Source organism: Pieris rapae, chromosome 17 (genome assembly GCF_905147795.1).
Source record: "Pieris rapae chromosome 17, ilPieRapa1.1, whole genome shotgun sequence".
NCBI classification, from domain to species: Eukaryota; Metazoa; Arthropoda; class Insecta; order Lepidoptera; family Pieridae; genus Pieris; species Pieris rapae.
In genome coordinates, this window is record NC_059525.1 from 2,312,690 (window position 1) to 2,337,821 (window position 25,132).

The window sequence follows — 25,132 nt, forward strand, 5'->3', positions numbered from 1 at the left end:
TCCTTTTTCGACGCTTATTCTCAAGTACTAGAAGTTATTATATAAGCCTCACCAATCCTACGTGAAAAGCTTTTTAACTTGGCAGATGAAGTTCCTTGCTAAAGTTACTTAAGGGTGACTTGTAAGGTAGTCTAGACGTAAATGCCACGGGTTAAGCTAATCGTGTAAGATTTAACTTTGCTGCACGCAATGCAACGGTCCCCATGCATCGGGTGTGTTGCGAGGCAACCCTGCTGTCCAAATAGTATTGATCCGTAGGTGAATCTACACACGTTGAATTATGAACGCCTTAGACAATTAGGTCGACTTTGCGCTGCGTAAATAATTTGTTTAGTTGTGACGTCGGGCCCGTGTGTCAAGGGAGCTGTTTACCTCTGTTATATAGTTTATATTCTTTAGGGATAGGAACACGCTAGACATCAATTCAGTTGAATCAAATTTAAATTATTGTGGCTTCATTCATTGTCTTTTCTTTTCTTTCTTCTAGTCAACGTCACTATCACTTTAACGTCTGTCGTTCCACAGCTAAGCGTTGTTTAAGGAAGTTTATAGTCTATGTGGAACCAGCTGTTGTAAAAAAAGTGTGCCGAATATTAAAAAGCCGGTAGTCTCGTTTAGTCTTCCGGATCTAATATCAGGTGAACCTCCCAGTTTGCCTCCGTGTTACATATTTTATTAAAAACTAAAACGTATCTATAACAAAACCGTAATAATTAATTGAAACGAACGGAAATATAGAGATCGTGAGCTAACATTTATTTACCTAATAAACGTTTGGACGAAATTCAATCACATTTATTCGCAAAGAGAATTCTACCCTCGGGTTCAAGGGCGCTCGGAGACGACGAATTTCATTTAGAACCGTCAGCTTATTCAGCTCCAAGTTTATTTATTTTTGTCATGTTGCTCTTTCTCATATCTCTTAAATAACAGACATTTGGAAGCCCGCTTTTCAGCGAAAGACAAAGGGAAAATAATGAAAAATGCTAGCGTAAGGTGAATGAAAAGAAATGAGCATGTACATTTTGGTTCTAACGTCGTATCACAATATATTATGTATGTCCATACAATACTAGAACGGTTTTCATACTTTTTAAATGTATGTTAAGATAATAATATTTTTAATATTAAAACTCCCTGCATGGTTGCATTTTACTTTTAGTGTTGCAGACTTAATGTTTTATTTTTAAATTATTTATTAATAATAAAATGTTATCTAGATAATAACGTAATAAATAGACAACAAAATACTTATACCAGAATTCAAAAACCTAAATAAATGTAAAAATCTATGTTTTTTATATATCTTCTAGTGTGTTTACAAATTACACTCTGATATTGTTTTTATACAAATTAAAGTCTTGTGAAGTGTGGCTAAACACATGGTGGATCGTAATGACAGGTTTGTATGGTATCAATAATACCACTTATGCGCCACATGTTTGACAGCCAATATACCACTATTGGCTACGTTACGTTTCGGTACACTAATATCTGCTGCGTCATCATGGGAATTATACGCTTTTACGTAAAATTTTAAATATATTTAGTATATTTTTATCAAAGATTCTTACAAATTTATTTTTTACCAATCACTGGTCCTAAATTAAGTAAGATTTGTATTTCACTACCTAATTTAATACACAATTTATAAAGTATGATAGTTATAAAATTAAAACTTTATATGCCATTTTTAATAGCTATATCAACCTTATTCCTTTAGATATTTAGGAAATAAAAATATTTCTTGCCTTCAGTGTTTAAAACGTCTCTCTTGGTAATATTCATTGATAATTCACCGGAACCAAATATTCGAGGAAGCAAAAGATCCCGGCGACAATAGCGCACGTGCGATAAGCGTTATCAGCCTTGTTTGCGCAGGATTAGCCGCGCCGGCCGCGCAATCCACTGTCAAGTTCAAAATGTCAAAGAAACCAACGACATTGGAACTACAAATATTTATCTACACAGAAAAAGCCGAAAATTGTAGAGCTACCAACTTTATGACATCATTTTTTTAGTTGAACCAAGTTATTTTAGTCCCGTTGTTAATACAGGAACTTGTAAATAGACAAATAGTGTAATATTAATATACTCGTTTGTTGTTAACACCTTGACAATGTTTATAAAGCTATAAAAGTATTACTTTAAACTATAATTAACATAACCAAAACGTTTAATTTTTCATTCATCATTTCGTTTAATTAAAACACATAAGCTTTTAGTGTAAAGATAAATTATTAAACGTTAAAAATATAAACTATTATATGTGAAGTGATAACACTAATTATACTACAGAGTATAGAAAATCTAAACAATGTTTTCAGGTAAATATTTATAAGTCACGCATTATGGGTTAGTAAAAATAGCGTATAAGTTCAGCTATGACGTGGTCTAAGACTTAAATATTAACATATTCTACGCCGGATGCTATTTACAAGTGGCAAGGGTAAATGAAGGACAAGTGATATCGGAAATTCAAATGGCTACACTGAATACATCTAGAAGTGATTTATCGAATTTATTGAAACGTTTAGGCGGGAAAATTTATTAAACTATGAGCCTCTTGGTACGTTTTATTTATTTATATAATGGTAACAACACATTACAGACAGAGTTTACTTAAGATTTACAATTTAATACGCAATATGTATTTGTCTTGGTAAACAAACACATATTATTATATGTAAATGGCTTAAAAAACGATTGCGCCAAAAAACACATCCACATTTTACAACAATTTACTATTCGTTATAGTTTGGTCTTCAAGTCGATTTATTAAAATTGGGTCTGATTTATCGAAGTGAATGATGCGGTCATTGCACCACCTAATCCCATTTACCTACGCGAAACTAGAAATCGGTTTCTTTATTTTTGCTGATAACTTTGATATAGATTGATATTGATTGAATTCGACCGCCGCCTACGTATCATCTGTCACACAAGTACACAGTATTAGTAATTAACCTACTTAGTGATATTTATATGAATAATAAATTTTTAAAAAAATCCTGTGCCAGCATGAAATATACGCAGTGATTATTATATACCTATATGCAGTGCATTAAATATACGCACCATTTCCTGGTTGTACTGTACATATTTCTTGAGCGAGGAAAGCATCATTACCGATAAAATTAGTGTATATCTTTATAATAATTAATGCAATCCAGGCTTAATTTAAGTATGACTACTATTTCTATATTATTTAGAATTATAATGGGAATTATACGTAAAGATACAGACTAGTTGTCTGTTAATTACCGTTCTACATGTCAAACGTCAAAAGTGACATTTGGATAGTAGAACCAAGCCATTTTTATACATAGGTTTTTTGATAACTCAAAGGGATTCCATTAAAATAGTTTTTAGTTTAGCAGTCCAGTTGTGGTGAGGGCTATATGGCACGGGGGGCCCAGTGGCGCGTGTCGGCCACCTGTCAGGACACCGGTTCGATGCCGCGCACCCCGCTGTTGCCTCATTAACGGACAGAATATTCCAAAATCCCGAGTATCTTGCTTTATTAATTACTAAATATTTTTATATTAATTTAATGAACTTCGACACTTCTAAATATATTTGGGACATGAGGAGGGATGAATTAAAATACTTAAATTGTCCTTTTTATATTTGTATAGTCAAGATTACGAAATCTTGGATCCCAATGGAGAATCATAGTTTTTCTTAATCTTAATACATAATTTAATCAAAATGATATTTCTTCTGTATAGATGAATTTTGCTCACATTACTTAGACTCAATTTAGTCATGATTATTTCTTACTTTTAATAGTAAAAATAGATATTATATCTATATTAGTTAATTTTTTTTTGTGAAATTAAAATATGAATTTATTTTTCTTTAAAAGGTTAATAAATATTTTTTTCCTAAAACGTGTTACGCAACTTTGAAGCTTATTTTGTGTTTGAGAATTATATGTATGTAAAATTACCAAATTAATAAATATAAATGACAAAATTAATAATTAATAAATGAAGTTATTACGCTGTACAAGTTGAATTATCGATTATTTACAAATTATCTATATTAATTTTTACTTTCATAATATCAAATAGCCTATTTACTCAATTTTTCAATTTTATATAAACTACGTCAGAGGTATAATAATAAGTAAAATCATTTTCGTATAAGCAATTAAAATTAATATAATGAAAGCCATACAAAATGCAATTACGAGAATCGGCAACAGTTCATTTGCCTTTTAGTAATGTGAGTAAATATTTCTCATCGTTCCGATAAATTTCAATTGTTTTATATTTAGTAAGTCAGCGTATTTGGGTAATCACACCACTAATCCCTAGAAATCGAGGTGTATAGTATGACATCACCTGATATTATTTAAGGTCAAACGTTTCTCCAATATTGATTGAAATTCTATTATCCTAAATAACTCATGATTTTTGGATAAAATCGTAAGCATTCACAGAATAGAAATGTAAATGAATAGAATTAACTATGATGGAGTATGTCCTCTCACAACATTGATGTGCCTAACCAAGGTCCTTATTGTAATAAATTATAACGTGTCACTTGTAATATAAGGAATACAATAAAGATTTGAGTTTGAGTATGTCTAAGGTTCTAAAATCGGGATATGTCCTACCTGGATTTTGAAAATAAAACGAATAAGTTTGCCTATCTAACACTAAGCTTAATAGAGAGACTTAAATCACATACTAAAGAGAGGTCGCTCTCTCATTTAATTGTTTAAAAAACATATTAAATTGTTACACAGCAATCAAAACAGTTGAATAACCTCTGGTAACATTTCCAGATTACCCGATTTAAATTTAAAATATATATGTATAAATATTTGATTTCCTAAAAAATATCACAATCCCGTGGGGCAAAATTTAATTCAACGCATAGGAAATTAGTGTGAAATAATCATATTAGGCATCCCCTTGAAATTTAAGAAGAATTATTATATTGATAATATTAACTACGATAGCAGTATTAAGGGTGACTTATAACAAATGTAACCTGAGACGACGGCACGCGCGTGACATATGCCGTATACCCTCCCCTTTAAAAGACGTTGGCTTTTTAGTTTTTTGTACACAATGACTCGTGCGACGGTTTACAAGCAGCTAGGGTCGTTTTAACAGGAATGTTAAGTGATTAAATTTTACGTTTAACTGATTCATTAGACTTTAAGGTTACATTTGAGATAAGAAATAGTAGGTACAATGAATTAGAATAGTTCAATGAATTGAGATTTTTTTTTGGATGAAGTTTTTTTTTTTAAATAATAAAATATTAGTGGACCTTAGATTTCTATATTTCATGTTCAGTTTCATGATCATATGTCACACACGCCGTCGACTTTTTGAGTTTAAAGCAAGCCGGTTTCCTCACGATGTTTTCCTTCACCGTTCGAGCGATTGTTAATGCGCATACAGTACAATATCCATTGATACTTAGCGGGGATCGAACCTACGACCTCAGGGATGAGAGTCGCACACCGAAGCCACTAAGCCAACGCTGATCTATGTTTTTTTTAAATCACATATAAAAGAAAATATATAATTTAATAATTATATAAGTGAGGTATCGTCGAAAAACTTACCTTCATAATATTATTAATAATAATTATTATTATAACTGTATTCACGACATTTGGTTGTGACAAAATACAGTATTAAGAATATTCTACATACCTTACGGTAATAATAATAATAATTCTAAATGTAAAATTTGTGCCCTGTAGGCAATCTAGAGAGGAAATCCTACCAGCGTATTCTTTCGTATTGCGAGACTCCCTATCAATATACAAGTTAATAGCGTGTGAACTCAACATCTTTAGTTACCGATAAATATATTAATTAACTCGCCATATGGTCAATTTAGTTCTGGGCAGGTTTCACCACCTTCAAGGACTTCCCTTAATTGTTATTTACCCTCGCATAATTCACTCAACTGCAACTGTATGCTAATAGCATAGTCGATTACACATCGGCTCGGATTACAGATATACCTGTTCTATAATTATGCACTTGAAGTGTTGGATTATGTATACATCCTGTAATTGCTTTGGAATAGCTGTAATGGTAATGGCTGGTAAATATATTTAAAATTAATATAACAAAAATATGTCGCAACTCGCAACTCGCAGCTATCTAGTTGATTCGTTCAGTCAACCAGCCTTTTGCTAAAAAGCGTTGTTTAAGTACAGGCCTTAGTTACAACATTTAATAAACTGGCTTGCTAATGCTTAAGCTATTCGACAGAAATAAAAAAAGTAAAATATCTGACATAAGAAATTCGTTATTAAATGTATACAAAATGTTAAATATTAGTGTTCTTACACTAACTCTTAGTGTTACTACACTCTTGCATACTATATTTAAAATTGAGTGTAGTATGCAGAAAGTTGATCTCAATAGACAACATGGGCAAGTAATTTAGCATTTGCCTAGTTATTTGGTGAAATGGCTGTACATTGTTTCGTTTAGTAAAGAAATTAGGCAGTCAATTAAATGGCCGATTAAGCCACTTGGGTTCAACATATAAGACATATACGTACGTGTATGTATTTTAATAAATTAATCATCTTAGGAAAACATTGTTTTTGTGATACGTGTAAATTTCGTCGCGTAATGATTTTTAATATTTTTTTCATTTATTTATTATTATAATTAATATACCTACATGAAAATTACTGATTATGATTTAAATTTAAGGATATTTTTTTTTATATATTGTAAAACATATTACTCCCTATGGAAATAAAGAGGCTATAATAATAATTTCTCGCGTGCCTATGCTATATGACTAGAGATTCAGCAATCACAATCAAGCAATACGCACCATCAATTCGTATTTCATTTCGCCCCTAAATACCGTACGTTCGCTAGCTTGTTACGCTAAACTTATAGGTTCGCCAAGAGTAGCGCTCGCAAAAGATAAATGAGGTATTAAACGCTTTGTACGATTCTATACAAAATAACTTGATTAATTAATGACAAGGGTGTTATTGTTCTATCTCGTTAAGGCTTTTAGGCGACCCGGTAATTGCTGTTCTGGACATTCACAAATTACTTCCTCTTAATTTCGGAAAATTTACGTTATAGGTCGGCTTGCGTGTCATTGTAATTGGCCTTTCATACTAACTATATTATGATTAAGGTCGTGTCCACATTTTAGGGACGACACCGCTTTTTATATTTTCGTATGTATGACATGTGTTTGTCCTAATCTTGTGCTCCAAAAAAAAAAAAAAAGATAAAATAGAGTATTTAATTGAGATTAAATGTTGATGGCTGTTTTAAAAAAAATCGAATTATGGACCTATGTTTACGGGTTTTTTGAAGGCTTTAATAAAGTGCTACACTAAAACGCCCGCAAATGATATATAGAAACATTTTAGATTATAAAAAACGTAGATTACCGATAAAAAAATCAAAACATTTCAATCCGAATACACATATAAAAGCGATTTCGTTGAAAGGCTAAAATTAATTGCTCTTTTAGTTACTGATTGGAATTTTATCGTAGCCAGACTAATGCATATTGCGATGTTTTCCGGGCAATAAACTGGTCAATGCTACTCTAACTTAGCCCTTGTAAGGCTATTCACCTAATAAATTATATCTGTCTATAAATCTATTACTAACTAGCAACTAGCTATTCGTTACGGCTTCGCATGGCTGTAACCCGTAACCCTAAATAACAGGAAAATCAGTGCAGTGGTTATTAAGTTAGAACAGACAGGCGCGGCGGAGGAATTTTAAACATATCATAATATAGTTGGGGTTTAGTGGTTAACATACGTGTATAAGGAGGTATTGGGTTTAATTTCCTGCGATACAAGATGAGGTTGAGATTGAAAGAAAGTTCGAAAAAGAATATTTTTTTGGAATAATTCAACAAGTCCAGTACTTGCTCACACACTTCGCCATCTCTGCGACCCAAAAAGTGTCTTGGCGTCCGAATTGAGAATCTTCCAATGCTCACTGTCCTATGTTACCTCCTGCTAATTGCTGGTTTTCAGCTGCAGTAGGTCCTCTACCTGCTGCCAACCACCCAACCACTCTGTCTAGCCAAAACGCATATGAATTTTCAAATATGAGCAGTTAATATACAGTGAAAGGAAATTTTTAATTATTGATTTTCACTTCGATATAAAAACAGGTTACAAAAGTTATTAGGCCTTATCACTAACAAGTGTTTTCTTCGAGACAACCGTAGTATAGAAAAATAAAATAAGAAACACCAAACCTACAAGAAGTGCCTACGCTAAATTTCATGTAACACTAGAAATACTCAGATTTATAATAAGTAATAATAATAATATCACTAAAATTAAAAAGCTTATCTATGATACAAAATAAGTATATATAATTCGACACAAATAAACGCGATAAAAGATTTATATACTAAATTAATGAATACAATCAAGAATAGAAATTAAATTGATTCACACAACATTTAATATTTTAATATTATCCAATTTAGTATCTATTATATATTTATGGCAGAAGAGAAACTCACAAAATGCTCTGACTGCTTCATTCTAAAAGAGACCATTAGGATTAAATAAGACCACAGAATATTAGTCAGTTTCATGGCCATACACATAAAAAAAACCAATGAAAGAATTTAAAAAATCACAGCCCATATAGACCACATTAATCCATGCTATACACAACTTCATAGATAAAGATTATATTGCTCTTCAACTGCACATTTACAGCACTTTCTTGGAAACAAGGAGTTGTATGAAGATTTACGATCGAATGCACGTTTTATAGATCTTACATAATACTTTAGCATATTAGGTATAATACAGTCTATGAAATTTTATGGCTAAGTATTATTATGGTAAATATTGAGCTGATCTGGTTATGTTCAGTTTTTCTACTTCATCCTATGTTCGGTCCATGAATAAAGGTAATAGTATAATAAAAAATGCAGCACTAGTGTATAATAAATTTGTTTTCAGTCTCCACCTTATGCGACAAGATACACAAAATTGTTCCATGTGCCATACGAACTCCTATTACCTGCATAATTCGCCAATGTTTCGGGTTTTCTATATGACCATGAGTAATTATAAGGATATTTGCCACCTCACCGAAGTTATGAGAAAATATTTAAAGAGGCAGGAAGATTTTGTTTGGCAATATTTTGAAATATTGAGTATAATTTGTTTTTTTCAAATGTTAAATTTCAGTTTTCTTTCGTTTTTTTTTATATTGTGTATTTTTATATTTAATAATATACTTACATATTTTCTGTTTCATATATATTGTTTATCTATGTAATCTAATTTGGCTTTCTGTATTGTCCATTGGTTTCGTATTATTATATGTATGTTAGCGGCAACAATACTAATAATTAAATAAATAAATGTCTTCATATAATTAATATTCTAATTATGAATAATAAAAGTTTATTTTTGAAATGCATAATATTAAACTAATTATTTCGATTATACGCCGACTACTACACGACGCCACTCAATAATGGAATAATCAACCGTATACGTAAACCATAAAAAATTCATTCATTTTATGTACATGTTACATGACTTACCTTTTAACCCCTATTTACAATGTTGAAAAATACAATACAATGTAGGTTTAAGATCCTCGGTCGACAGCAATATACGAGGCAATGTTGTGCATCTTTTTGTATCTTTTATTGGAGTATCCGTTCACAGAGTAATTTTAAACGAATGATAAAGAAATTAAATTTGAAATGTATTGTCTACATCAGCGAGTTACAGCTACAGAACCACGAAGAGACGCCCAAATCCTAACCGTTTATAGTAGACTATGTGTGCAAGCTTTCGTCAATGTTTGAGTGTTATGGGTACACACGAATATTACAATGAATAGACAAATCATTGGAAAGTGGCAAAGTCAAAGTGAAAGATGCTCTCTGTCGGTTCGCGTCTGACACTCGGAGCAAGCCACACACCCACACCCCGCGATCCCCTGAACCAAAAATTGGTGGGGTGTGTCTTCGTGAAATGCACTATCTATACCTATCCATGCATGGCAGTTTATGTTAATAATATAATTACATTGCGTTTGTATCCAAAATAAGTGCGTCGAATTTGTGGAAATTAAATGTCAAAGATTTGTAAAGATTACGTAGAAAAGTATATCTTCGCTGTGTTTCGCTAAACCAAGCTCTGATCTTTAGCCGGTCCAGTAGATTTGTTAAAATACTTTGTCTGTGGCGAACCTAACTAGCGTAGTGACAGGGTAGACGAGTCGGCGACATCACGGCGCCGTCTACAGGGCTGGCAACTCTCGTAAATTAGGCCGTAATCTACTATGATAGGCGACAAAGTTTCACATTAAGATAATATGCGGAACGCGTGCTTATGTAATACAAAATATATTAGGTATTATTCTAATGCATATTAATTACTAGGAATATATCCCGTCTTTTTACTCCTTCCGATCATACAATAATAAAAAAATATTAATCTTTCTCTTACCTCTTTCTAATTGATACAATTTTTTTGATATGATTTTATCTATTACTAGAGGAAGATGTTTCAGTACCACTTCTTACAACACGTATTTCTAAAAAATCTAAATATCTGTAGCCCGCAAAAATATCTTAAACGATATAGTATGCATGGATCAAAACATTATTGTATCTGGATATTCGGGGAAATAAATATGGTTTTGGTGATAGGTAAAAAAGGAAAAAAAACTGTTTAACTTACAGTTTTTTTTTTTTTTTTTTTTTTTTTTACTTGGGGAAATGCTTTGCGCATACCCTTCCGCGGCGCGACTGCTTGGTGCAGAAGGATTATGTGGGACTCGCCATTGTGCATACCCACTAAAACCCCAAGGTGCCATCAACAATCGCCTTATGCGGGATGCGGTAACAGCAGAGCCTTATCCGCTTCCCAACACGCGATGCGGCGGTTGCGTCCGCCTCTTCCCGCCCATTGTTGGTTTGTGAGGATGCTTGACACAGCAAGCATCTTTCACAGACCGGGCCATACGCATTTACAAATAGCTAGGGGAGATCGGGTCCAGTACTTGCAGGGATGGGTCATCATCCCTTCTTTTAGACGCATGGACCCCTGCTCCCCGCTTAGGCACTTTTTAGGCGGCGAGAATTTGGTGAGTGCGTCGCGCGTTTATGCGACGGGCCTGCGGTTTTCTTCGCCGTCGCGGATGGGCATCGGGACAAAGCTCCCTGGTCCTTTCCGCCTCTTCTTTTATTTTCATGACCGCCTCGCAGAAATTATAAAATATTTTCCACGGGCCGTCATTTCTCGCGCTCACTAAAACCTTCAATACATTTGGAAGTGTTGCGTCCTCGCCCTGGAGTGCATCCAGCAACGGTCCCCTTTCCACGTCCCATGCTGGGCAGTCTCTCAGCGTATGCTGGGCGTCATCCGGGCTGTCTCCGACACAGTGGTGGCAGGTTGGTGCCTCTTCACACCCTACTACTCTGTGCAGATAACTACCGAAACATCCGTGTCCGGACAGGATCTGCACAAGACGATAGCTGAGCTGGCCCCAGCGCCTCCTTACCCAGTGTTGGAGCAGGGGTCTGAGGGCTTCTATAGTATATTTACCGGCAGTCGCTCCCGCCAGCTCCTTTTCCCACTCTGTTAGCATTTCTTGGGCTTCCAGGGCTCGCCAAGCGTTTATTTCTTCCAGTGTGGGGTTGCTTCCTCTTTCCCTGGTTTCGGCTCTCCGCCAATATACTTCGCTAAAAGCAACCGCGTCGAGATGCCAGGGTGCGGTACCGGCTATGACACACACTGCGTCATAGGACACAGTGCGGTACGCCCTCGCAACCCTGGCTGCGATCACTCGCTGCGACTGCCTGAGAATCGTGCGATTGTGCCTGGTAAGTTTGTCGGCCCATATTGGGCACCCGTAGAGTGCTTTCGCCCGGATCGCATTTGCGTAAAGGTGGCGACACCCCCCATTCGGCCCGCCGAGGTTCGGCATTATGCGCGAGAGCATGTTTGCGGTGGCGGTGAGCTTAGGGGCAAGTGCTGCGAAATGTGGTCTGAAAGTCCACCGTGGGTCGAGAATCAGCCCTAGGTATTTAAGCGTGGTACCAACCCGGATGACTACTCCACTGACAATTATGTCTGCGCCTTGGGGTGGAGCTTTTCTGTGTCCGTAGAAGCATATAGCTTCTGATTTCTGAAGGGCGACCTCGAGGCCGATCTTTTTGATTTCAGAAACCACCCGAGCTACTCCAGCTGTCGCTCGAAGGCGCGCCTCCTTAAAATCTTGTCCAATAGCGACCACGAGGGTGTCGTCTGCATAGCATATCGTTGACACTCCCGGAACCAGTTCCCCTCGCAGCACTCTATCGTAACCTATGTTCCAAAGGAGGGGGCCAAGAACCGAACCTTGTGGAACGCCGCACTTGATGAGGTGGCTCCCTATGCTATTTTGTTTCGGGAAGATGACACGACGGCCGTTAAGGTACGATGCTACACATCTTCTTATATGGGCCGGTAAGCCGTGGTGGCGCAGGCCATCCAGGATACAGTCCCAGGGTAAGGAATTGAAGGCGTTCGCAATGTCTAACGACACCGCTAGAACTACTCTGCCCCGTGACACCTGCTCCTCGCACACTCCTCGCAGTTGCGCAATTGCATCGATCGTTGACCTGTTTTTTCGGAAACCGAATTGAGCCTCATGTATGTTCGGTCCTATAGTTTCCAAATGGTTATAAATTCGGCCGGCAATGATACGCTCGAAAAGCTTACCGGCTTCATCTAGAAGAACTATAGGACGATACGCTGATGGTGACTCCGGAGGTTTTCCACCCTTTTTTAGGAGAACTAACAGACCTGTCTTCCATGTCGACGGAAAAAGGCCCCTATTAAGACATTCCGTGAGGAGGTTTCGAAAGCGCATGTCAAGACCAGCGTCGAGGGCCAGAGCCAACACTCGTCCGTGCATGCCATCGGGGCCGGGTGCGGTCTTCTTAGAGGACATGCGTGCTATTGCCGTCTTAAGCTCCGAAGGAGACACTTCAGACACTATTTCTCCGTGGTCCAAAGTCGTATCATGTGGGGTGCTCGAGGCGTCACGTTTAGGAAAGAGTTCTGTCACCACTGTACTGAGCAGTTCCGGCTCCATGTGTGTCGTGAGGGGTGGGGCTCGCGAGCGTAGCTTGTTTGTAACTATTTGGTACGGGCGCCCCCATGGATCCCGCTCGAGAGTGTCCAGCAGTTCTTGCCATGCTTTCTTTTTTGCTTCGGCGATACCTGTTCGCAGCGCCAGTTTTGCAGCTCGGTATGCGCTATATGCTTGCCGTTCCTCTACTGCGCGAATGGGTCGCCTTCTGCGAGTCCTCGTGTAGCCTCGGCGAGCTGCAACACAAGCAAACCGCAACTGGGCGAGTTCTGCCGACCACCAGAATACACTGGTCCGGTGAGGTCCAGGGCGGCTTCTTCGCATCGCAGCATCCGCGATGTTCGTCAGTGCGCCACGAAACCACTCTGCTTCTTTTTCAGGCTCTACGGAGGCTGGGCTGGGGCACCAGGCCTGCACAATCGTTGCCAACTCCGCCTGCTCCTTGTTCAGACTCTTAAGTGCCCATTTTGGGCCCAGTTCTGTCGAAACCGGAACAGGATTTGCCGACGGAGGGAGGATGCAGAAACGGATATACCGGTGGTCCGAAAGCGTCTCAACCTCCGTCAGGACCTCCCAGTCCTGGATACAGCATGAGAGTTGGGTGCTCGTGAACGTGACATCCACAATCGACTCACCATTTGCTCGAACACACGTAGCATCAGAGCCTTTGTTAGCCACTACCATACAGTGCGCTGCTGCCCAATCCATCAACGCATTTCCCCGTGGCCTGGTCACCGGCGAACCCCAGGCCGCGGACTTCGCGTTCAGATCCCCAGCGATGACTAAATGTCTCGGGTGACTCCATTGCACCAGGGTTTCCAGTTCGTTTAGGAAGGCCTCAAATTCAGCTAGGGAGCGATTGGGGGAGAAGTAAGTGCTCACGATACACATGTCGCTACCCAACTTTGCTGCCACATAGCCGTGGCCTTTTCGGACTGGGCCAATGTAGGGCGAGCTGTCTGCCGGAGTAACGATAATTGCGGCCAGACCGTCGAGGTCGCCAATGCAGTTCGTTTTTTCGGGTATTGAGTAAGGCTCGGAAATAATGCCAATGTTGATGTTCCACTGCGCCAGACTCTGGTACAGTAGGTCTTGCGCAGCAGCGCAATGGTTTAAGTTGCTCTGGAGAATCCGTAAGGCCATGATAATTTACTGCGGTTTAAATAACCTCCATGCGCGCATTGTTACGCGGAGACTTTGCGGGCGACTTCTTTTTAAGTGAAGGGTGGCGTCTGGAAAATTTCACACTGGGAGCCGTGCAACTATTTCCCCCTAGCCTGTGATCCGCTTTCCTACCGGCCTCGTCGCAGAGTAGGCACTTGGGTTTTGCACTGCAGGAGGCTGCTCTATGGTCTGCTTGACCGCAGCGAAAACATAGTTGGCTACGATCAGTGTCGGACATGCAGCGGCTAGCTACGTGCCCGACTTGTAGGCATCGATAGCACCGTAGCTCTCTTGGCTTTGCAACACTAATATTTGCCGCCACCCAGCCGACGAGGAATCTCCCCGCTAAGAGTTTCTTAGTGGCCGTTATCGGGCAGTTAACCCAGGCTGCACCAAGACCCGATCTGTCCTGCCGTATGTTGCTGATCCTAATTTGATCAGCCAGGCACTTTCCTTTTGCCGCAATCGCTTCGCGCAGTTCGTCCGCTGTGATAGAGTCGTCCAGGCCAGAGATTCGGACATCGGCGCATCGGATGGGCCGACTAATCTTGACTCCACTGTCACTCAGTACTGTTTTGAGGCGCTTGGCAAGAATGTCAGCCTTTTCCCCGCTACCAGCTCCAGGGATCTGAATTATAGTGGCTCCGGTTGCCGCTCGGCGAAACTTAACACCCTCAATGCCAGCCTCCTTCAGATCTATTTGAGCGCGCGCTTCTTTAAGGGCAGCGGCATAGGTTACACCCTTAGCTTCGGCGTCTTTAGGCAGAGTCAGCACAATTGCAGCGGTGCGAGGTACTTTAAGCTTGGGCAGCGACCTGGCCGGGGGCTTTTCAGACTTTGAAGCTGTCACATTTTTTTGTGTTACCGTTGCCGGTTTCCGCCTTTTTTTGGTAACCATCGTCCAACCTTCTTCATTGTTGGTAGCCAAAGAGGGTCGAGTGGGTGGTAATACAATGGCACTTGCAGGAGAGGAGGCAGGGGTATTTCCTCCAAACATTTCCTTTCTCGGCACTTTTGCCAAGCTGTTTTGCTCTTCCTTTCTAGTAGCTTGCGTCTGCACGGTTGCCTTCTTCCGCTTTGTCTTCGGTGCTGCTGAGGAAGTGAGGGGATCCCTTGACCTCGGTGATTTGAGAGGGGGCTTCCCTTTTTTGCTTTTTTTACTATCTACAGTTGGAAGGGGAAGGAGTGGCGGCTCCAGGTTAGGTATTGAGCCGAGATCCTTTAGTTGAGCATTAATATGCTCACCTACCTGGCGGAGGATACGAGCCTCCATTTCTTCTACATTGACAGTTGGGTGGTCCTTCGGGGCCCCCTTCAAGATCAGCCTCAACTCGCGCATCTCGCCTTGTAGTAAATTAAGTTGTGCACGGAGGCGTTCATTTTCTAGCTGCAAAGCTCGAGTTTCATCCGAAAGCGTTTTCTCCGCCAGACTGTCAGCATCCTTTCTGATTGCTGCAACTGCCTTTTTGAGAGCGGCGACAAAGGTACCTTTTAGGTTCATAGAACACCTGGCCACTTTATCTACGGCAGCCAGGTTTTCTTCGATGCGTTTTCTGGCGTTTCCGACCGTACCCGTCTCGGTGGGTTTCTCGTTAAGAACCGCGAGTTCCGCCTCGGCTTCACTTTCTCTCTCCACTCTTCGGGCTCTTTGGTACCCCGGTTTCGTGCGTTCACGCAAAAGAGTAGGGGTGTCGCTGCAGCTACTCTCCTCGTCGTCCTGTCTCGTTCTCTTTCGGGGACGCCAAAAGCGCGACTTCTCCCCTGGGGTGCAAGGGGCCTCACCTAAGCCTCGAGGACGCTGTTGAGTGTGTGTCGAGCTTATGCTCAACATGGAGCCGGTTGAGTCTGAGCCCATATCGTCAGCCATCGCGTAGGACCAGGTTGCACTTTGCACCGGTGATTGACATCGAGTGCGCTGGACGGTCTCATTGTTCTCCCTTTTTGCGATCTCTCCTTGTGTAGAGGGCGTTTTAGAGGCGCCTGAGCACCCCTCCAACGGCCCGCTACGATCCGTAAGCTTGATCAGTATTTCCGTATTATTGCCAGGTCGTGAGTTTTTGGGTTCTGTCGCATGGTCGTGGTCCGCCCCCAGAATACGATGCGGACCGGATGCCATGACCTCTTGGTCATGGGAGGGATTTGACCCTCCTGGGGTATTATTATCTTTTCCGTTACTTTCCATGCTTTGTGGTGCTTTTAATTTAAGGAGGGGTAGCTCCCCTCCCTGGTGCCCTAGTGACCGGGTTTAAGCCCCCCCGGTCATGCATCCCATCGCCGGGAACCGAAACTTGGGATTCAGGTGACCTGTATACGGACAAAGTATACATGAATAGTACACGTTGTAGTAATAAGAATTAGAGATAGCGCGGGTACGGCGGACCAATGTAGGCCGAGAAAGAGACAGCCGCGCATAGGACGCACGGAATGAATAACCGCTTGTCCTCCACCTTGGCCTCGCATGTACCGAAGCAACACAAGAACATTTATACAGACGGACGTGAAACACCACTCTCCCCAATCCCCTTTAAGGGAGTAGGAAACACACATAACACCAACACAAGTAAACGCCGCTCCCGGATAAGGGAAGCGGGATACAATAAGTGAGCACGCACACAACACTCCGCAAATCAGTCTGTTGAAGTGCTGGAAGCACGTTGAGACACGAACAAGACAAAACACAGATCGCTAAAGTGCCCAGGCACCTAAAGCGCCATCTATCCGGCCGCATCTCACATGGTTCTTCTAATGAGAACCTGTCGGGAGCGGCTAATTACGTCGTGGTGGTCCCATTTGCTTTCCAGCAGCACGTTCAGGTATAAGCCCCGTGCTGCCGGTACTGAGCCCTCCCGCCACGACAAGGCTGGACCCCGCGGAACTACGTGTTCCGCGGTGGGAGGGTTAACTTACAGTGACGGGACTTCAATCAACTTAAATATATTTGGGTGGTTAGCACTTAGAGCATGAATTCATCCCCTGAAAAGTATAGACCCTGACTCTTTGGGCATCGTAAATTAGCAATGGGAGACAAGAGGTCTCGCCAGAATGTGACGATATTTAATTGAAGTTGACGCGAAAGCTCGCTCCCCTCAGACAATTAGCACTAGCACACTTCAAGTTAAACGTTCTCTATAAATAGTATTTAGCATGCCCCCATTCACAGCTGTTTTCATCTTTACTTTCAATTAGATTAGGACCATTTTCGAATTACTTATATGGATTATAGTTGTATGAAAATGTTACTAAATTTAACAATACCCAAATTGTAGCAGCCATGTAATTCAATCAATCATCTCAATCTTAATAGATTGCGACACCTAGCTCATGTTTAAAGGAACAAAAATTATATTTGAAACCACACAATTTATCATTCTATTTACCCGTTGTTTAATTTATAATGTATGAATGTAATAGCGTAGCGACAGGCTGTCTCTCGTAGTGCTCGTAGAGCCGCTACGAACTTCTACGTGACCGGGTTAGCGTGACAGATGAGACAACATTACATGACTACAGACTTTATTAACGCAAATTACTTAACATAGCTTGTATATAAATTGAAACGTATATTATTAAAGTACACTAGCCTCAAATTGTTTTTGAATGTTTTTTCCTTTTCCATTTTTTTTCTTCTCTTGATCTTTATGACTTTTAAAATAAAAGATCTTAAATTCAAAATAAAACAAACCCCAAACTATATTATTGTAAAATGTTACTAGATAATTTACTGTTTCAGTCTTACTGAAAGTCAAGGGTGTTATAATCAAAATGTAATTTCAGTTTAATTCTGAAAATGAAGAAGGTTTAACAAAAACATTAGAAGCAAGTTCGTTTTCAAGACATTTATTTAATCAGTTTATTCAGTTAGTACATACCTGAAAATTATTTACTTGTCAAAATAGTTTTCTGAACTTTAGGTATTTTCTATATCATCGTATTGTTCATATTATATTTAGCTAAAATAGTCATGAGATTTAATAGAACAAACAAAGTCATGAGATTTAACATAAAAATTTGAATTAATTGTTAGTGAATTCAACTATTGTATTAGATCACCAATTCAACAGTTGAATTCACTAACAATTAATTCAAATTAAGGAATGTTAAATATATATTTTATTGATATATCCTCATCAGCATCCAAAACTATAATGAGTCATTATGTTCCATCACATACTATCGGGTTTTACACGGGAAACGGGATATCTCACTATTACTTGGGTTTTTGTAAAGTTTTAAATACCTAATACGTACAATTTGATAATGCATAATAAATATTACTATATTCAAAGTAACGCAAAATTTAATTTAAACCTAATATATACATAAAATAATAAAACGAGTAATATGTAGTATCAAACTCCTCGGTGCAAGAGTTACATCTGTTAAGGAAACACGTAAGATTCTTGTATTTTGTTAAATATCTTAACATTTCCATGTAATGGTAGAGGCTAAAATAATCAGCATTTACATCCTTATATCCGCGTCTGTATAAACGCGATACTCGATGGAATTGAAAAAAAATTGAGGGCTATATGTTTAAAAGGAGCAAACTATCGATTTACGTAAAAGGCCTAATATCGTGTTTCTTTTGTAAGTGGTGTTCGAGAGCGTTCGAAATCTATACACTCTCAATTTTTGGGAACATATCGATTGCTATAATGTAGGTCAATTCGTTTATGGATAGTAAATATTCATTACAATAAGAAAACAATCAAGATTCATTTTATGTGGACATTATTTTACTGGTATTTCATTGACTATTTTATGTGCCTATGAAAGATTGTGTTTCTTTACTATCTTAAGTAAGACGGTACGGATTGTACGGTATAAATTATTTGCAACCAGATGGAGCCATAATGCCTGTTGACTTCCGTTCTTTTACCTTATTAATTATACAAAAATCTAAAAAAGACCTATCGCATTCCAAGCTACAATAAATACTTTCTTGAATAACTAAATGCCAGTAGCTAATATTTATTGTTGAAAATGTTACGATATTTTTTATTCTTTATTGTAAAAGTTTGCCAACGCTTGGCACACTGATACATTGGTAAAATAACTACAATATACAATTTGAATGTGACAAGAACTTAAAGGGAAACATGAGATACACGAAGACAAATAATACAAATATTAAAGAAAACAATTAACATTAAGTAAATAACAACAGCGAAACGAAACTCGATTATTTTTTTTATCTTCTATCTTATAATGATTAAATATTTATTAAAATGAATAAAGAACTCGGAATCGTAACCGCTATCTCCATTAGGGGTTACCCAGTAACAACGTCAGATAGTTAGAGAAAAATGAAGAGCGTAATTTATTACGATGTGCGATTGCAAAAAACTTTGTAAAATACATTTTCATTTCTTTAACCATGAAGAAATATTTTTTTGTGATATTTAAATAAACTTTATTTAACTAGATATTGCGTTATGATAAAACTTTCAATGTATGAAATACTTTTTATATTGTAAGTGTAGTTTTTTACAAACAAACGTAGAATAAGGCGAAAGATAAAAAGTTTATATAGATTTTCTCTCTTTGCGCCAAATAAGTATAACTTCTAACACGTGTACACAAGTACACACACATGATTATCTATAAGAAAACGTATTTATATTTTAACGTCTATGTCTGAATTTCCAGCCACCGAGCTAGACCTGTTGGCCGCGCTGTCTCTACAGAACACATCACGGCCTGGAGTCACTGTCGTGCCTGGCATGCAACCACAGAGAGCTGCATACACCTTGCAAGGTATTTATCAAATGTAATACAGCTACAATTTTTGATGGCTGGTACTGTATTATGTGTATTATTTATCGGAAAAAGGTAACATAATAATTTATTTGTTGTAGCGGAGTGATTGATTATCTATTTAGAAAATCAGTCATTTAGTCAGTAAGTCAATAAGTTATATCCAAACTTTAATCTTAACGAGCCTTTACGATCTTGCGTCTAGCTGATTCTGAGCATTAATATTTACCAAAATTCAATGACATATCACTTACCAATTATGTATTTATCAATACAAAAAGTTATTGACTGAAAACTATTATATATATTACATTTATTCATTACTACAGAAGAAAAGTAATCGAAATGGCATTCAAGAAAATTTTCAGCGAACTTTGACTATTGTCAAAGTACGCTATTGTATTGCTATTGCAAAAAACTTTTTAATAGACTCCTTACTTATAACTTGTTTTCCAATTACTGCCACAGTTTATATGACGTATTGGGGAAGTTTTATTATATGCAAACAAAGTTAAAACGAAAACTTTTGACGAACCTAATTACATTTTGTACTTTCGTTATATTTTGGATTCCATGCCATACGACAAAAGTAACTTTTATTTATATACATATATCGTTAACCATTACGCTTTTACGGAAAGAGAGGAAACGCAAAGATTTGTATAATTATTAATTTGTGTGAATTCGTATTTTTTTTAAATGCTCGAGTTAATAAAAAACGTGTCGAATCAATAAATTTTTTGTGTGTATGTGATATTGAACGGTTTTTGTATAAAGTGCTATACAGTGAGTGACTGAGGTACTAAAGTAAAAACCCCAACAGATGATCATATTATTCATGATCACTCCATGTATTAGTTATATCTATATTCACACTGTATACGTGCTAATGATAATATAAATAAATAAAATCTGTGTTTACTGCACGTAATGCGACAGAAATGTCATCTAAAGATCTAATATGTGAATTTTTTCTCGATCCCCCTTCCTCACTCTCTCTCAATCGGTCTCCATCGCTCTCTCCCTTTTCTTCAACAAAAACTGGCACTTCTTGACAATTTTTTTAACCGTTTCCTTATTTAGGGTTGCAACCGGCACTTTTATTGCTTAGTAGCGTTGCACCATTATTTATTTCAAGTTTATTTATAAGTCTTTATAAGTCTCAATCGCTCTCTCCCTTTTCTTCGATAAAAACGCTGCACATCTTCGTGACGTTACGTAAAATATTTATGCTCATGAGCAATTTGTATTGTTCTACTGTACACTTAAAATATATAAAAAGCGATAGTAGTTAATACACGATCAAGAAATACTAATCGTAATAAAAGTATATCAGTTTGATAAGACAGGCATTATAAAGGCGCCGCACCCGAGCCCATTAACCAGTATTGAAATGGATTGCACCTCGCTGCAATGTTGACGATCCATTATGGCGTAGACTTCAGTCACTCATAGTGATTATTAAATTTAGTTGTCCAGTTTTTTTTTGTATTTTCTTTATAAGAACTTGAAAAACAATGGGTTCTCTTTCTCGGTAGATTACAATGTTTCAGGCGTACATGTCAGATGTTATAAAAATTGTTGTGACCGGAAATGTATATGCGAGCTTTTTAGAAATATGAGCGTACATAAGCAGCGATATCAGTTAACAGGTGAGCATTTTGCCCGTTTGCCCCTTATTTAAAAACAGTTAACAGTAGTCAGAACAAAAGCTTTTAAGGAACATTACAGGTGTGGTATAAACCCAGTTCCCTCACGGGAACCACACGTGTATATGATTGTGTGTATATGATTTAAAATTAAAACGTTATACTAATCAAATGTATCAAGTTGTTATCACAATGCTTTTTTTAGCTACTTACTAATATCTTACTCGTAAGATATGAGTAAAACATATAAAAGTTTCGATTCTAAGGTCCCTAATTGCGTGACAAATCCCTCAAAGCTTTATTGGTCACATTGAATTGAATACCATAATCCCCCTCTCCGGTCAGTACAAGCCATTAACTACAAAGCGTCCCTAATCCCACCAGTAAATAGCCTGCCCTAATTCCATACTTAGTGACGGGATGACGGAAACTGTAACGATATTTAATTTACACGACCAGCTAAGATTTATTGCATGGATTACAGCAACTAGATATGTTACAATTTTTATTGAACACAACTTAGAAAAAAAATTAAAAGCGTATTGAGTTACATCGTATAAAAATTTATATAAAAACTTTGACGGAGGTTACAAGTTTTACAATTATTAATTAAAAATACCTTAAAGACGAATAATTCATGTATAGACAATAGATGTCTTTAGTCTATTGTCTATATATAAATAGAAGTTGAAATAACTTGTCATTATAATAATATTATATTCCATATTCCCAAATTACATTGTATCATATTACGCCCATATAAGGCGCAGAGGCGATGAGAAACTGATCGTGGTTGGTAACACAGAAGGCAAAGATCACGTTGTTCACCAACCAGATGGACCGATCAATTGAAAGACTCATCGTTCTCAAGACTTTAAACTGTCATAAGAGAGACGCTGATGCAATGAGATGCTTCATTGTTGACTTGAGCTGCCGATTAAACAGCGAGATAATAATGCTGCCATTTCTAAATCAAGGTTTATTTGTATTTGCAACAACTATAACTGTATTAGTTCAAGATTAGACAACTTGCCAATTTTCTTATGAGTTCCAATATGATTAATGTAAAATTAAGAAATTCTTATTATTGCTCAGTTATTCTCACTTATTTTCCCTGCATTTAATTTTACATGTTATTCTAACGTTCCACTTGTTTTCTTAAATCTTCTCCACGGTGTTTTAAACGTAAGGATTATATTAACTATAAAACTTTTTTTTTGAGCAAATCATCAATGTTATCAATCATTACCGTCGTGATGCATACAGTCAAGCAAATCAACAAATTGCGCATAACCACTGAGCATAATTTTATGGACGTCATAATTGCCGGAGGGTGACCAGAATCAGTGGGGTTGCATTATCTCGGGGTGTCAAACGTCATACGTCTATTGTCTATTTCTCACATTGACAGCTCGAGGCATCTGGGTCGGTGAGATTAATCTCGCAGCGCATAGCTCTGATTAAGATTTGTTTTACTTTGTCTCTTTGTTGCTGTTGCATTTCAAGGTTTTTTTTGCAAAATGAAATATTAATTAGCACAATGAGGGTAAATTAATGCATACCTCTTTAATTAAACATATTTTTTTACTGTAGCACTTGAAACTATCTTGATAATATTGTCTAAATAAATCTCTTTTGGTATAGTTTTTATAGAAGACGAACATTTTTTGCTTGTTGTATGATGAAAAGAATCCGTCGTTTTTCAACTGAATGTTTCTCAAGACAATTTTTGCCGCGCACCACCAGTTTGTGGAACTAGCTGCCCACTGAAGTATTTCCGAACCAATTCCGACTCATGGTCCTTTAAGAAAAAAGCGTATCCATTCTTAAAAGGCAACGCACTTGCGAGCCTGGCATTGAGAGTGTTCATTAGAACCTGCCTCTTTGCCTCCTATTGCATAAAAATAAATTTATTTTGACCAAAATATAACAGTATTCTATATTTCACATTAATATTTATATATAATTTATATCTGATAAATCAGACCTGATAAATCTAATAATTGAAGATTGTAAATAGTCGTTGAAGATTTTTTCGTCTTTCGTCTTATTCTTTCAAATCGTGTTCACTGTTCACGCTGTGTAGAAAATAGACACGCGTAGGTACTTACTTTAGTTGGAACGATGCAATAACATCAATTTATATTTTAATATTATTGCCTGGTACAGGTATGATTATATTTAAATTTATAAAGTATAATTCATTTCTATGACGTCAGCTTAAATATTTTAGAAGGCTCAACCAGTAAAAGGTAAACAAAATTTAAAAAAAATTGGTTTCGCGCTTCTTTTGTCAGTGAGCGACACTTGACGCCACTCGCGGCTGTACTTGACAGCTCAATGCCTCACAAAAGCTGCTATTTAATGACCGAAGTGTGAAAATGACACCCCGCTTCACGAATTTATCGCAATTTGGAATATTTCCTTCTAAAAAATTTCTCTAACGCTTTTTGTTCATAATTAACTTCTTACTTTGGGGTAGTTATCAAATCAAAGTTTTAAAATTCTTTTAAAAATTAAGTTTTTATTAATTACTTCTTACTTCTAACATAAGAAACAATATATTAAATTAAAATTTAAAAAATATACAAATAAAAAAATCAAAGAGTTATAAAATATGAGAATTCTCGTCAAGAACAGGTTTCTTGCATCGGCTATCTATGGTGCGTCAATTTTTCAGTTGGTTTATTAAGTTTTTCATGCAATTTTAATGATTTAATGGTAAAAATGTTATAGTGATATTTCACTGGCCTTCGTATGTATATAAGTTAATTATTTAAATATATTCGACGTCCTGGTGGACAGAAAAACTGTGACCATTTTGTGATTCCTCCATACCAACTTCTTTTCTATTTAAGAACTTGTGTTTATTGCACATATAAATCAAACATGTTTTAATATGGATGTATGATCTTAGGATTGAAAGTTAATATCATAACTATATATATACGAATGTACGATAGAAAGAACGAAATAGAGATCATACCTAACATCAAATGTCGTAATGTACAGAATATTTTTGTCATTCCTATTGTAATTGTCTTTTATTGTGTGTAAAGATTTTGAATAGTTTATCGTAAGCTAATAATCCCCAAATAAAAACGAAAGCCAATAAATATTTTCGCCGCGGGGTGCTATGCAATGATGTTTACACAATGCCTTGCGTTATTTGTATCTCGCTAAATTTTGCGTATGGGGTGATTTAATGAAACCAAAATATTGGGGTGCATGTATTCAGTGTTATATTTATATCGTTTCATTATCTACGCATGTAAAGAATTGAATTCTGATGGTTTCCAAAATGATTTTTTTATAATCATATCACGAACTATTCTAATAGATATAATTCGACAAAAATCAATTATTTTAATTTTATAGTTACTTTTGGGCGATCACCGGCCCACCTGTAAATGTCTGTCTGTCACATTTTGTTTCTTATACCTTGCTTTTGTTTCT

The 25,132-nt window shown here is 37.3% G+C and overlaps 1 protein-coding gene across 4 annotated transcripts in view; it reads left to right on the forward strand.

The window, feature by feature from the left end:
• Positions 1–25,132, forward strand: part of LOC111001743 (protein kinase C-binding protein NELL1) — a 47,535-nt gene that overhangs the window by 8,856 nt on the left and 13,547 nt on the right. For all 4 annotated transcript variants that reach the window (XM_022271740.2, XM_022271741.2, XM_045631871.1 and 1 more), the window contains exon 2: positions 19,920–20,027. In XM_022271740.2, the coding sequence (XP_022127432.1) occupies positions 19,920–20,027 (108 nt within the window). The remainder of the gene's footprint in view (positions 1–19,919; positions 20,028–25,132) is intronic.